The sequence below is a fragment of the Telopea speciosissima genome, unplaced genomic scaffold (assembly GCF_018873765.1).
Source record: "Telopea speciosissima isolate NSW1024214 ecotype Mountain lineage unplaced genomic scaffold, Tspe_v1 Tspe_v1.0012, whole genome shotgun sequence".
Lineage (NCBI taxonomy): Eukaryota > Viridiplantae > Streptophyta > Magnoliopsida > Proteales > Proteaceae > Telopea > Telopea speciosissima.
In genome coordinates this window covers 392501-405228 of record NW_025317348.1, presented here as the reverse complement: position 1 = coordinate 405228, position 12728 = coordinate 392501, and the positions used below count along the sequence as shown (strand labels likewise).

Below are 12728 nucleotides of genomic sequence, written 5' to 3'. Positions count from 1 at the left end.
GTGGAGCTGCTAGATATAGCTTACTGGACACTTTCTGAGATCGGATTAGGGACTTCAATGCTGGAGGAGACTTCTTCGAAAAGCATTTGACCGACCGCGAGGACTATGTTGAGTGGTATGCGTCAGTGTCTACAGGTCTCTATGAGAGCCTCCACACATGAGGATAGGGTCGAACTACGCGATCAGAGGAGGTCAGGCTGCTTCACGGATTGCTGAGCTTGAGGCGAGAGTCCAGGAGCTGTCCTCCCAGGTTGAGAGATCTGCACAGACGGTATACCTGAGAACCAAACCTTCTCTTTCATCTGATACATTCTTCTTGCTTGAACTGGATGTAATAAGAATGCTTGGTTGCAGGCCAAGCAGCTGGAGGACATGACGGCACGAGCGGCTCAGTTGCAGGAGGAGCTAGCGACTGTCACAGCAACTTCGGCCGAGCGAGAGAGAGCACTCCAGGCCGAGGTTGCTGAGCTGAGGAGAGACCTGGATACTATTATCCGGGAGCGTGACACTTCTTTAAGTATTCTGTTCTTGTATGGATGGATGATAGATGCTTGTAGGCCTATTTGTTTTTAGAGTACCCATGGGCTTGTAGATTGCTGAGTCATCACGGCGAAGTTTCTTAAATCCTTACTTCAGGATCGTATCAGAGAGCTCGAGACCCAGTTGAGGAGTCGAGCCGATACAAAGCAGGAGAGAGATCTATCTTCTAGAGTCACAGAATCAGACCCTCTCATCCGCGAAGCTGGGGTGGGATATATGCGCAAATCCCCGGCGTCATGGGTCACCTTCCTTCTTTCCTCCCCCCAGGCGCTCCCAAAGCGATCGTTATTTTCTCGTTCTCGTATCTTGCTTTCTTGCAGTCTGGAATTGTTATTGAACTGATTGAATCTGGTATTGTTAGTAGGAAGTGGTGATAGATAGCAGGAGGCTTACTTACCTGATTCCTTTCTGATGGCGGTCCAAAGAGGAGCTAGCAGAACAATCGACACAAGAGAGGAGTCTCGAGAGCAAACTATCTCAAGGAGACGACCAAAGGAAGAGTCCCTGCAAGAAAAGCAAAAAGTGCAGAACTGGATGATCAAACTGATGCTTCTACGCCGGAGAAGAGAGAGGGAGAGAAGGCACGAAAGCTGGCCGAGAAGAGAGGTCCGGCCATGGATAGGCGTAACCTTTGGCATGAGATTTATCAACTAAGCCTGGCTATTTGCACCCCTTGGCTTAAGGTGGCGGTAAGCTTACCCACTCCGTTGTCTTAGGATGAATAATTCTGGATTCAGCTCCAGACCGGAATTAGACCGACTCTCGTTCATAAGGGTAGCCTCCCCTGCTCGTTTGTTAAACTACCCGTGGTGTTGGCTTAACTTGGAAAGCTTCCAGGGCATCTCTAACGCGCTATGCTGCGACTGTAGCTAAAGCGAGTGCTTACCTTTCCGCTGGAACCTTCTCCCGGTTTTTGTTTACGAGAATAAAGAGAAGTGTGTACAATACCGCTTTCAAGCTCAAGCTTCTCGGGCGAACTTCTCAGGCATAGCTCTCAGGCAGAGTTCTTCCGCAAATCTATCTATCCTCCTTCTGTCTGTTCATCAAAATCAATATCTGTCCGATTGCGCTGTGGATGAAAAAAATCTATCAAAAATCAAAGTTTGAAAAATGATGCACTTTTCTTTTTAAACAAGTAAAGCCGAGACAGGGTATCGAAGCAAGGGGAAGTGGAATCCAAAAACGGAGGAGACGGTTTCGAGTAATCCCATGGGTAATCAATAGACCAAAGACACTTTGTTGAAAGCCGGTCTCCAGTAGTGTTTGCACATGTATTTCCTCAACTAGAAAACTATCAATCCACTCTCATTCATGCATCAGGCTTGTGGTAGTCCTCTATGGGATCAGTTCCATTCGAATACGTTGTAGCTAGTATAAATGACATTTTGTACTCTTGCGTCTTCTATTCGTGCTTCTTCACCTTTTCACTCTTACTAAAAAAGCGAAAAGGGTGCTCCGGTTGATCCCCAAGCGTTTGATCTCGTACAGTCCGTCGCTTCTGATGGGGTGGCAGCCAGCGCGGATACTTTCGAAGATCGAGTGACTTCTCCTTTTAAGAGCGTATAAAGGGAGGTAGCAATGGAATCCGGGCAGCCCCTACCAAAGAAAATGAAAGAGTGTTGTGTGAGTACCAAGAGTTTGATATCCAAGTACAGATGCTATGGAAGCTACATAGCTAGTTGGTTTACCATAACTATTAAGGGCTTCTAGGTGAATCCCTAAAGTAGATTAGTTCGATCAGCAACACCTGTCTCCGCAGCACCAGGACCAATACCTAGTTTTTACCCAGAACCTGTCTCTGCAGCATTGGAACCAAGATCGGGTTTGGCATAGTTGCAGTACGAGTTTCCCGGTCTATTTAACTAACTGAAGCTAACCGGGATCGAGAGCTTTCTTATCATGCGGCTCTTGGATCGAAAAGAGGCTGCTGGACCAAGGCTTAAACTGCCAGGCACGGACGAGCTAGCTGGGCGAAGGGATTCAGAAGACCGAGTCAAGCGACTAAAGCGACTACCATACATAGAGCTGGAAGCTGCACTAGTGGACGGAGAAGGAACTAAAGCCTGAACTGGATGTGGAAACGAAACTGTACAGGAAGAATAATCGCCCTACTTTATTACGGCCTTTCCCTCTTGGAATGAGCATAGCCCTGTAACCCCTCTAAAGAGGAAGAGAGTGTAATGACATACAGTTGTAGCCTTTTCATTATTATATCCTTTAGGATTAGGATTCTTCGAAAGAAGCGCGAGCGCTGGGCTTTTCGTGATATAAAAACTATCCTGTCTGTTCCCCCGGAGGGGGTTAGGGGGGACAAAAACTAACCCTTGTTTAGAGAGCAGTGTCGCTTCAGGGGAAAAACAGACAGTGTAAAAATAAACACCTATTAAATAAATCAGAAAATGTTACGAGATTTAGATTAACCGCATTTAGTATAAGCTCAAGACACAAAAGTGCTCTAACCGCCTGTGATCAATCCATAAAAACTTATATCAAATTAATAGGAACTCAAAACAAGTACATGCTCGAGCATCATTGACCCACAACAACTAATAGGGTTATCCAACCCAACATTTTAGAACTACTTGATTTTGGTAACTACATAAACTACCACATATGCCTTTATAGAGCTTCAAAAGCATTATGCTAACTGCATTATTTGCGAAACTGGAATAAGTCAAAGGGTAGGCCTGAAATTGGAAAAACCAGTAGACGGAAGAGACTGTAACTACTTTTTTCTTTCTTCTAGTCTCCCCGGTCCCCTATGGAGTAAGGCGGGTGACCGCCCGCACAATGAGCTCTTGCTGTTCATTTCGCAGCATTTGTAGCCTCCTCTCGAGGCCCTTTTTTCTCTGGTCCATCGCGCGCATGCGGTCTCCTACGACGGCAGGGTTCGCCGGGCGCAGGTGTCCCCAAAAACCTGTTAAGAGTCTCCGGCAGTTGCGCAGGTCGTTCTCTACGTGCTGCATTTCCTCTCCAACTTGAGCGAGCCTTTCTGCGATATCCATAGTTCATCAACCGCGCTAATCAAAAAATTCTTTTATTTTATTTTAGAGCACGAAGGCTTATCGAGCCTCTATTTATAGAGTGTATTGTAATCCCGCCATGCGGCACGAATTTGATGGCAGGCACAATCCTTGCTAGTTTTCCGCAGTTGAGTACTATCATGCCAGTGTGATGAACAAACTAACTACCTTGCGAAGCAACACGCCCCCCCAATCACGCTGCCTGTGTGAACAAACAAACAAAACCAAAAGCTTTCCCAACCAAGGTAATGGGGATTAAGTAGAGATAAAGATGTCCTCAGAGAGAAGCCACTCTCTTTGGATCCATTGATTTGGATGAGATCTCTTTTGATTTCTGATTATGCTCAATCTACCCCTTATGTTGTTTACAATTTCATTAATAATTGTGATTACACCCCTCATTGGAGAAGGATCTTGCATTCCTTTCTCTCCAAATGGAAGACACATATGCTGCAAGAGACACTCTACAAAAAACTATAGAGTGAAGACTTTTTCCTTTCCAACTGGGAGCTGCTTTCGTAATAAAATCCTGCCATGAAGTGTGGTTCCACAGTATATTGCATTTAGCCTTAACAGTGGTCCAAATTCTCTCAGTGAAAGAACAAGAGAAAAACAAGTGATCATGATCTTCAATTGGGAGTCCACAGAACACACAGCAAGCACTACTAATAGTACCATAAAAGAGTAGTCTATCTTGAGTGCTGAGCCTCTCTCTAATAGCAAGCCAAAGAATCCATTTTGTTCGAAGAGTGGATTGGGCTTTCCAAACCCATTGCCAATGGACGGTGTTAAGATCAGAAAGACTCCCTTGAGCCGCGATCTCATACGCTGATTTGGTATCGAAAACCCCGCAGTTAGAGTGCGCCCAGGCCCAAGTATCCTGAGCCGACCCATACCGTTGGATCGGGGTAGCAAGAATGATGGAAACAACCTCAGTGGGGATTGGGTACGACAGATTTTCAAAGGCCCAAGAGCCATCAGTGTTGCGGATATCCGCCACCCTCAGGTCAAGATCTCTACTGTGAATGGGCCCATGTAGAAGACCCCTAAGGGGACCAATACCGGTCCAATTGTCTAACCAAAAGTGGATGGACCTACCATTACGCACAGTCCACCTAATTCCTTTCAGGAGGGTGTCCTGACCTTTGATAAAACTGGCCCAAGTGAAGGAGTGAGGTTTCTTTTTGGGCCTGCTATCGGGATGCAAATATTTCTTAGCAAGGGTTTGGGCCCATAAAGCGTTAGGATTACGAATAAAACGCCAATTCAATCTGGCCAACGCAGCTAAATTTTGAAACTTCGTTTTCTTCAAAGAGAGCCCACCAAATTTTTTTGTTTTAGTGACATTGTCCCAATTCACCAAATGACTTTTCCTTTTCTCATCCGTGGTGCCCCAAAGGAAATTCCTATTGACTCTATCAAGCTCCTCACAAATGCTCGAAGGGAGTTTCGTGGCTTGCATGTAATAGTTAGGGATGGCTGCCATCACAGAAGTGATGAGAGTAGTCCTACCCGCTAAAGAGAGAAGCTTGGATTTCCAACCTGCAAGCCGAGCCCTTCATTTCCTTTCTCTCTCTCTAACCCAATCCCAATGCGTACAATATCATTTCGTAAAACCCAAAACAGAATAACCATCTCCTTCTCTCTCTGTTAATTCTCCTTTCCAAGAACACCCCCACAAAAAGCCCTAGCTTTCTTGATCACATCACAAACAATGGCGAAACCCACTTGTCTTTGCTCTCAATCCCTCGTGTTCTTGATGATCTTCACTCTCATTTCCTTGGCCAGAGCACAGTCTCAACAAAGTAATCATTCGATAACCCTCTAATTCTTTCTCTTCTTCTTGTGTTTATTATGTATTTCTGGAAACCCTTTCCCTGGTTTTGATAAATCTTTCTTCTGTTTACAGGTCCGAGTTATTTTTGTTTTGTGTTCAACGCCACAGATTTCCCATCAGAGGACTACTACGACTACATCATCGTCGGAGGCGGCACCGCCGGCTGCCCGTTGGCAGCAACGCTATCTGAGTATTATCGGGTTCCGGTGCGTGAAAAGGGAGAGGTGATGCTCTGTGCTGGGGCTCTCGGAAGCCCACAGCTTCTGCTTCTGAGTGGCATTGGACCGAGGCCGTACCTCTCATCGTGGGGAATTCCTGTGGCTCATCACTTGCCTTATGTCGGACAGTTCCTCTATGATAACCCCCGAAATGGCATCTCAATTGTGCCCCCAATGCCATTGGAGCACTCTCTGATACAAGTCGTGGGCATAACCAATTCAGGGGCTTACCTTGAAGCAGCTTCCAATGTAATACCTTTTGCCTCCCCTGCTCGCTCTGTTTTCATTCGGAACCCAGCTTCACCACTGTATCTCACTGTGGCCACCCTGATGGAGAAGATTACTGGGCCACTCTCTGCAGGTTCACTCCGGTTGGCATCTACGGATGTCAGGGTTAACCCAATTGTCCGGTTCAACTCTTTTAGTAATCCGGGTGATGTGGAGCGGTGTGTGAATGGCACCCGCAAGATCGGTGATGTACTGAGGAGCCGTTCCATGGAGGATTTCAAATGAAGGGAATGGTTTGGGGGCCGAGATTTCAGATACGTGGGGCCTGCATTGCCCGTTGATCAATCAAATGATCGGCTGATGGGAGAGTTTTGCCGTCGCACAGTGAGTACTATATGGCACTACCATGGTGGATGCCTTGTGGGCAAGGTAGTTGATCGCAATTTCAGGGTTATTGGGATTGATGCTCTCCGAGTTGTTTTTGGTTCGATATTCACTGTATCACCAGGGACCAATCCCCAGGCTACTCTTTTGATGCTTGGACGGTAAGTGTTTGTTGTTATCTGAATGCTTGAGTGTTGCAGGATTGATGACTGTGAGAGGGGTTGATAATTTGTTGGTTTCCACAGCAGCTTAGCCATCTCCCTTACCCTCTAATAGGGATCTTAGAAAGATTAAGGCGACCGATTAAGCTATGCTTGCAGTAGTCAAGCCCTCGAAGGTAGGCGTCCTGCGGTATCTTGATGTGTGGTCTCTCCCCCTCCAAACTTGGGTCTGGAAGCTTTGAGACGTCCACAAAGTCCACAGCAGGTTGCGTTTTTGCAGCGAAGGATGGTTGTTTACTCTTGACCTCCTTCTTCTTCTCCGTCTCACAACCCTCTAAGAACGACCGGGGTATTAACGGCTTACCCCTGTCCACTGGAGCAGAGTCTGAAGCTACGACGGGGCTTTGTTCCCCCATTCCATCCTGATCAATAGGATGAGAGGGATCGTTGATCTGTTCAACCTCTTTGGATGGCTCGATCTCAGCGATTTCTGGTTCACCGTTGGGAGAAACCCTAGTACCATTGTTCTCTCCCATCCTTCCAACCTGCTTCACACACTCAAATGAGTAGAGATAAGGCTCCAGGGCCCAGGCACCCTTAAAGTTTTATTACAATCAAAGGAAAAAAAAATATACAACCCAGGGGGGGACGTAAAAGCCGTACCCCATAAGAAAAGGCAAAAGCCTACAAGGACTGGAACCCTGAAACAAAAGCTAAAACCCTGAAAACATTCAGGCATGAGACTAAACCAAACAAGACAATCAAGGCGGTCTAAAGTTGTAGAAGCCTAATATATCTCCCTGCAGCTTCATCTTACACAGGTGAGAGAGAGCAGAACTATTCCAAAATGTGGTGGAGTCCTCAATATCATGACCTTCTTTGGCAAGTTGATCAGCTAGAGAGTTTCCCTGTCTAAATGTGTGAAGAATGCGCAGATTAGGAGGCATAAGAGAAAGGCAATCCCGGATAATGTAAGAGATGTTCCAAGGAGGGCTTATGATGCCTGTTAATGCATGAACCAGAAGAAGAGAATCGCATTCAAGAATGGAGATGGAGATGTTGTGGTTCTGACAAAGACGCAGACCTTCTTTAACAGCCAAAGCTTCAGCCATTAAGCTTGTACCAGTGCCGAAATTGCAAGAGAAAGCAACATGCAATGAGCCTGAGCAATCCCTAACTACTCCACCACCTGCAGCTATGTTATTTGTGGAGGATCCATCCGTATTAAGCTTGAGAAAAGGACCATCTGGAGGCTGCCATTTAATCCATAATCCTTTCGGACAAGGGACTTTAGAGAGAGGAATAGCCATGGCATTAAGGATGATTCTGTCATGAAAACTTAAGGATCGTTTAGGGGTGAACAACGCATACAGCTGGACCACCCATTGCCAAACTTGAAAACGAACTTTAGCAGCATTAAGAGTTTCATTGGAGAAGATAATAGCATTACGATGCAGCCAAGTTTCCCAGATTATAGCACATGCCGTAAAGATACGAGTAGCACCCAACTGAGTTTGGAAAGACGAACCAGAGAACCATGTCTGAAGCTTTTGAGAGATGGAGTCTGACTCGGTGTTAATGTTGAGGAGAGGACTGAAATAATCCCACAAGGACGAAGCAAGATAGCTGTGACAAAACAGATGAGAGAGAGATTCTTGCTTTGAGTTAATACAACAAACACACTTAGAAGCTAACCGAATGCCAAGCTTTTGAACATTGGTATCCACAGCTACTCCATTGTGCAAAATTTTCCAAATGAAAGCACCCATCTTGGTTGGAATCCATTTATTCCAAATCAGCTTGTACCATGGAACTTAAGGAGATTTAGTCCGAAGAAGATCCCAAGCACTAGCCGTAGAAAAAACACCCGCAGAGGACGGTTTCCAAATAAGTTTATCTGGGACAGAAGGATTAAGAAAATGCCTCGCTTGCAGAATTTGATGAAATACATCAGGAGCTAACAAACCTGCAATTGAATCCAGAAACACATTGTTGTTTAAAGCTTCATTAACTGAAATATTGATGCGAGGAGGATTATAAACTTCCATAGGACGGTCTAACCAAGGATCTAACCAGAAACGCATATTTCCCTTGCCCACAAGCCATTTGCAATTCTCCAGAACAGTAGGCAAATGAGACATGAACGCTTTACAGAAGTGCGAAGCTTGAGAAGGAATGCCTTGTTGAAGAACTAGGGTAGGATGGCCATACTTTTGGTGCATGAAATCAGCCCAAAGAGAGCTATGATTAATCAATTTCCAAGCAAACTTGCTATGGAGGGCATGCATTGTTTGAGTAAGATCTCTCACCCCCAAACCACCTTCACTAACAGGAAGGGTTTTATAATTCCAACCCACCCAATTATGCCTCGAGTCCCCCTGTGAGCTCCATAGGAAATTGGCAAAGGCTCTATGTAAAGCATTAAGCACAGCTTTAGGGGGATTAAGCGCTGATAAAATGTGAAGAGGCATGGAAGACAAAACACTTTTGATCAAACAAAATTTACCACCAAAAGACAGAAGATTGGCAGCCCATCCTTCCAATTTACCTCTGATGGCATCAACTAAGTCTTGGAACATGCTAATAGTGCAGCGGCCCTTGTAGAGAGGAGCCCCAAGATACTTGAGAGGAAGAGTCTTCTGAGAAAAACCAGTCCAAGAGCTGAGGAGATTCAGTCTGCTAACCGAGGTTTTAGAAGAAGAAACAAAACAGCTTTTCAGCTTGTTCACAGCTTGGCCAGAAGCTTGTTCATAATCTCTTAAAAGATTCATCAATCTAGTCACAGAGACAAGCTCACGAAGCGATCTGGGAGCGAAGCGGGTTAGTTCTATCCGTCAAGCGAGAGATGAACTGAATCGTATGTCGTCAAGTGAATGAACTTCTTCCTCCTGTAAAAAATATCTTCCAAGAGCAGCCCCTTCCCATAAAATAGATACTCGTGATACTACTCGCTCCATAAGATTAGACACTCGATTGTTGCATTGAAGATCCGACTGATTGTTTGTCATTTCGATTTAGTTTATTTCGTATATTATGAATTTAGGTTCGCGCTTTATGGTCAACTATTAAAAAAAAGAGATAAGGCAAGGCCCTGTTTCAGCAATGGAACAGGGTAGGGAGAGTGGGAAGTGGGCCCGTTCACTTTAGGCTTTTTCGACCAGGCGGAGGAAATGGAATTGACCATTCATTTCATTTACTGAGCTATTTTTCGAAATTGTAAGAGTTTCTCGCTATATGAGAATGAACTCAACGATTTCGAATGCTTTCTCGCGAGTGGAAATCCTCTTTTAATCATATGCCACTATATATTATATGATCATGAAATGAACAAAGCCTACTGACTTGTGAGTACGCCCACTGACTGTTCACAAACACACTTCAATCACTCCCGAGCGTAACTCCACGATAAGTGCCTAGAATCTGTATGCGAGTGCTTTCCGGGAAGGCAGGTCCGGCACTCCGCGGTGATAGACCGAAGGTATGGACTTTCAGTTCACATGCGCTACTTCGGATTTCTGGGGTAGTTACCTAAACCGTCAAAGATGCAGCTTCAAATATGCTGCTCACCTAGATGCCGTGCTGGTGCATATGTTCCCCGTGCTTCTACTGGCCAAACCAACCCTAACTCGTTTTGCTCTCTCTGTGCTTGTTTCCCAAGTGACTACTATCCTCCCTGCTCCATCCCTACGCTTTGCTCTCGCTTGCTTTCATGTACACGTGTTACCTCTTCCCTACAACCCATGGCATGCCCCGCTTTCTATGCCATGCTTCCTCCAATACTGGAACTGGGCCTTTACGGTCTTAGGCTGACCAGCTTCCGTAGCTGTGCTTCCTTTCCTCATTGCCACTGGACTCGCCCTTTTTTATGGGGCAAAAAACTCTATTTCCGAACTCGTTGGGCAGTAACTGAAGCAAGCACTTGGCTTTAGAGCCCTATCACGTAAGGGAGAAGACAGACTTCATGTGTGAAGCATACGGGTAAGAAAGGGACTTCTCCCCCTGAATCAAAGCGGAAAGCTCGGATTTCGCTTCATTTTCAAATTGCGTCTTTCCGCACCTGCGTTTTCTGCGTTCTGTTCTATGCTATCTGCGCAATAAGTCATGGCCTCTCTGAACTTTTCGCAAACGGTCACTCACTGTCAAGGGGAGCCACTTTTTTCGGGCGGCAAGTCTTGCCCATCATTCGGAGTCAACGACAGCTCGGGTATCTTGATGGGAGCATTCCGAGTCCACCGCAGATGATTGAAGCGGTTTGGTTTTAATGTCCGAAGTATCGACTAGAAAAGAAGATACTACTACAAAGACATTAGTTCAAAATCCAGCCTATAAGGACTGGATATGTACAGCTTCTCCTCCTCCCGTTGGATAGAGGAAACGAAAGTCAGCTCGACCAACCCTTGCTTGACCTGCTCTGACCTATGATCGGCGAATTTCGAAATCTTTGATCCTATCCTGTCTGATGAAACCGCAAATCATCATCTTGTTCTGACTGTCCCTCTTACGGGGAACTCTTTTCAGGCAGACCGAGAGGAGAGAGAGAGGAAATAGCAAAGAATCATTCGGTGCGTAGTGAACTGCCAGATAGATCAGCACAGCTAGGGAAGCCGTTGAAACCCGATCATTCGAAGCAGCCCCTATTAGAGTAAAGGGCGGACCGAGGGCCTGGTTTGTGCCTATGATGCCATCGTCAAAGAACACTCGACTCGAATGGGCGAAACACAGAGAAGAAAGGTACCCTTCCACCCAGCCCTACGTCTAAACTCATAGACCCATCGAGAAAACAAGTAAATCGCTATACAGCGTTCCTTCGTAAGCCTACTAAAGAGGCATAATTGGACCTTGTTAAAGAGCCCAACCATGCGGTGCAGGACTTCTAAGTCCGCACGCCATGTTCGCAACCCGAGCCTCTCAATAATATGAAAAAAAAGCTTTTTTTTTCATATTACAAATGAAAATTGGAAACCAAAAGTAATTTAGGCCATAAGCGCGGCCGTGACGCCTCGGGAAAATCGAACAACTCATCCTATTCCGCAATCTTTCGAAAGCAGAGGGAGGGGCGTCTTAGTAGCAAAGACGGACAACCATGACTCAGCCGTAGAGATTCGATCTCTGTACTGTGCCAAGGCTCGAGGTTAATGGTGAGAAACATCTCTGCCCTCACCATCGCCTCTAGTCACAAACTGAACATAAGCAGCGTGTTCGCTGCAAGACGCTCAGAGTGTGAGGCGGTAGCAATGCCTTCGGACTCGTAGCGTCGTTGTGAACTGACTCTTTCCGCTTCTGTCGCTGTAGAAGGTAGGTCAGCTAGGGTAGCTCTATCAGCTCAGGTAGGGTATCTGTAGGTTGGGGCTTAAGATTGGGCACGTCAACAAACATTGGGCTAGGTAGTTAATGCCGGGTTGGGTTGTCTGCCTGCTTTACTAATAGGGGGGGCGTGGTTCTGTTCTCCCAAAGCGCTGCCGGCTAAAAACTGCTCTCTTACGGCTCCAATAAAGAAAGACGACTCTTGCCTGAGAGCAGTTTACAATCTAACAATTATGCCTCCCCTGACAGAAAAGAATGGAGTCCACCGGAGGAGCAGTCTTGATTGACAGAGTGGATAGCTGGTTCATATGGTGTCTAGAATACATTAGCCAACCGGGGACCGGCTTTCGTGAAAGCACTATTGGGCGGTGGTTCCTCTGCAGCTCCTCTCGGACCCTCGAACAAACTCATCAAAGAAGACTACTCTCATATCAGTGTCATCACAGAACAATAAAACATGAATCAAAGAAGAATGATCAGAGAAGCAGGTACAGTAAGCCCCACAACCAGGCATAGTCAGATCCGAGATAAGACACCACGCACCGTGAGGAAGACAGACCCGACGAACGCATATGAAGAACAGACCGAGTTGCAAGCCGGTACAGTAAGCCGCAGAACTCGGCATATTCAGATTCAGAACAGAACAACCAACCTGGCATTCAAAATAAGAATCCGAAGCATCAACGGCGGGATAGAGTGGAGAGAAGGGATTCGTAACAACTTTAGGATTCAATGTTGCCGTGTCGAAAGCCAAAGCCTTCGTTTACAGCCTCAGAAGCGACTAGACAAAGAAAAGACAAGCCAACTCAAGAGCTCCTACACCTGTTCCTGTGGCTTGTGCTGCTTATTTAGTTCGGTTGCTTGTTATTATTCCGATTCAGAAGATGAGTCTACTCTAATAGACGTCACTCCCTTTTTTGAATTTGCGATTGTATACGCAGAACTGATCAGTCTCAGATATTGGGTGGATAGTTAAAAACAGTAAAAATACCACCCCTCACTAAGCTACTAAAAAATAGTACTTGTAAAGGGA

General features: G+C 45.9%; 1 protein-coding gene across 1 annotated transcript; it reads left to right on the top strand.

Moving 5' to 3' along the window:
• Window positions 1–5277: 5277 nt before the first annotated feature.
• LOC122647126 ((R)-mandelonitrile lyase-like) lies at window positions 5278–6182 on the top strand. Its single transcript, XM_043840614.1, has 2 exons — window positions 5278–5368; window positions 5473–6182. Exons 1-2 carry the CDS (start codon window positions 5278–5280, stop codon window positions 6129–6131), a joined length of 750 nt encoding a protein of 249 aa, XP_043696549.1. The 3' UTR covers window positions 6132–6182.
• Window positions 6183–12728: the final 6546 nt, after the last annotated feature.

Excerpts from the sequence above, each read along its gene's own strand:
- LOC122647126 (XM_043840614.1), top strand. The coding sequence starts at position 5,278 with ATGGCGAAACCCACTTGTCTTTGCTCTCAATCCCTCGTGTTCTTGATG. Across the intron at positions 5,369-5,472 it reads CAGAGCACAGTCTCAACAAA|GTCCGAGTTATTTTTGTTTT; the intron begins GTAATCATTCGA and ends TTCTGTTTACAG.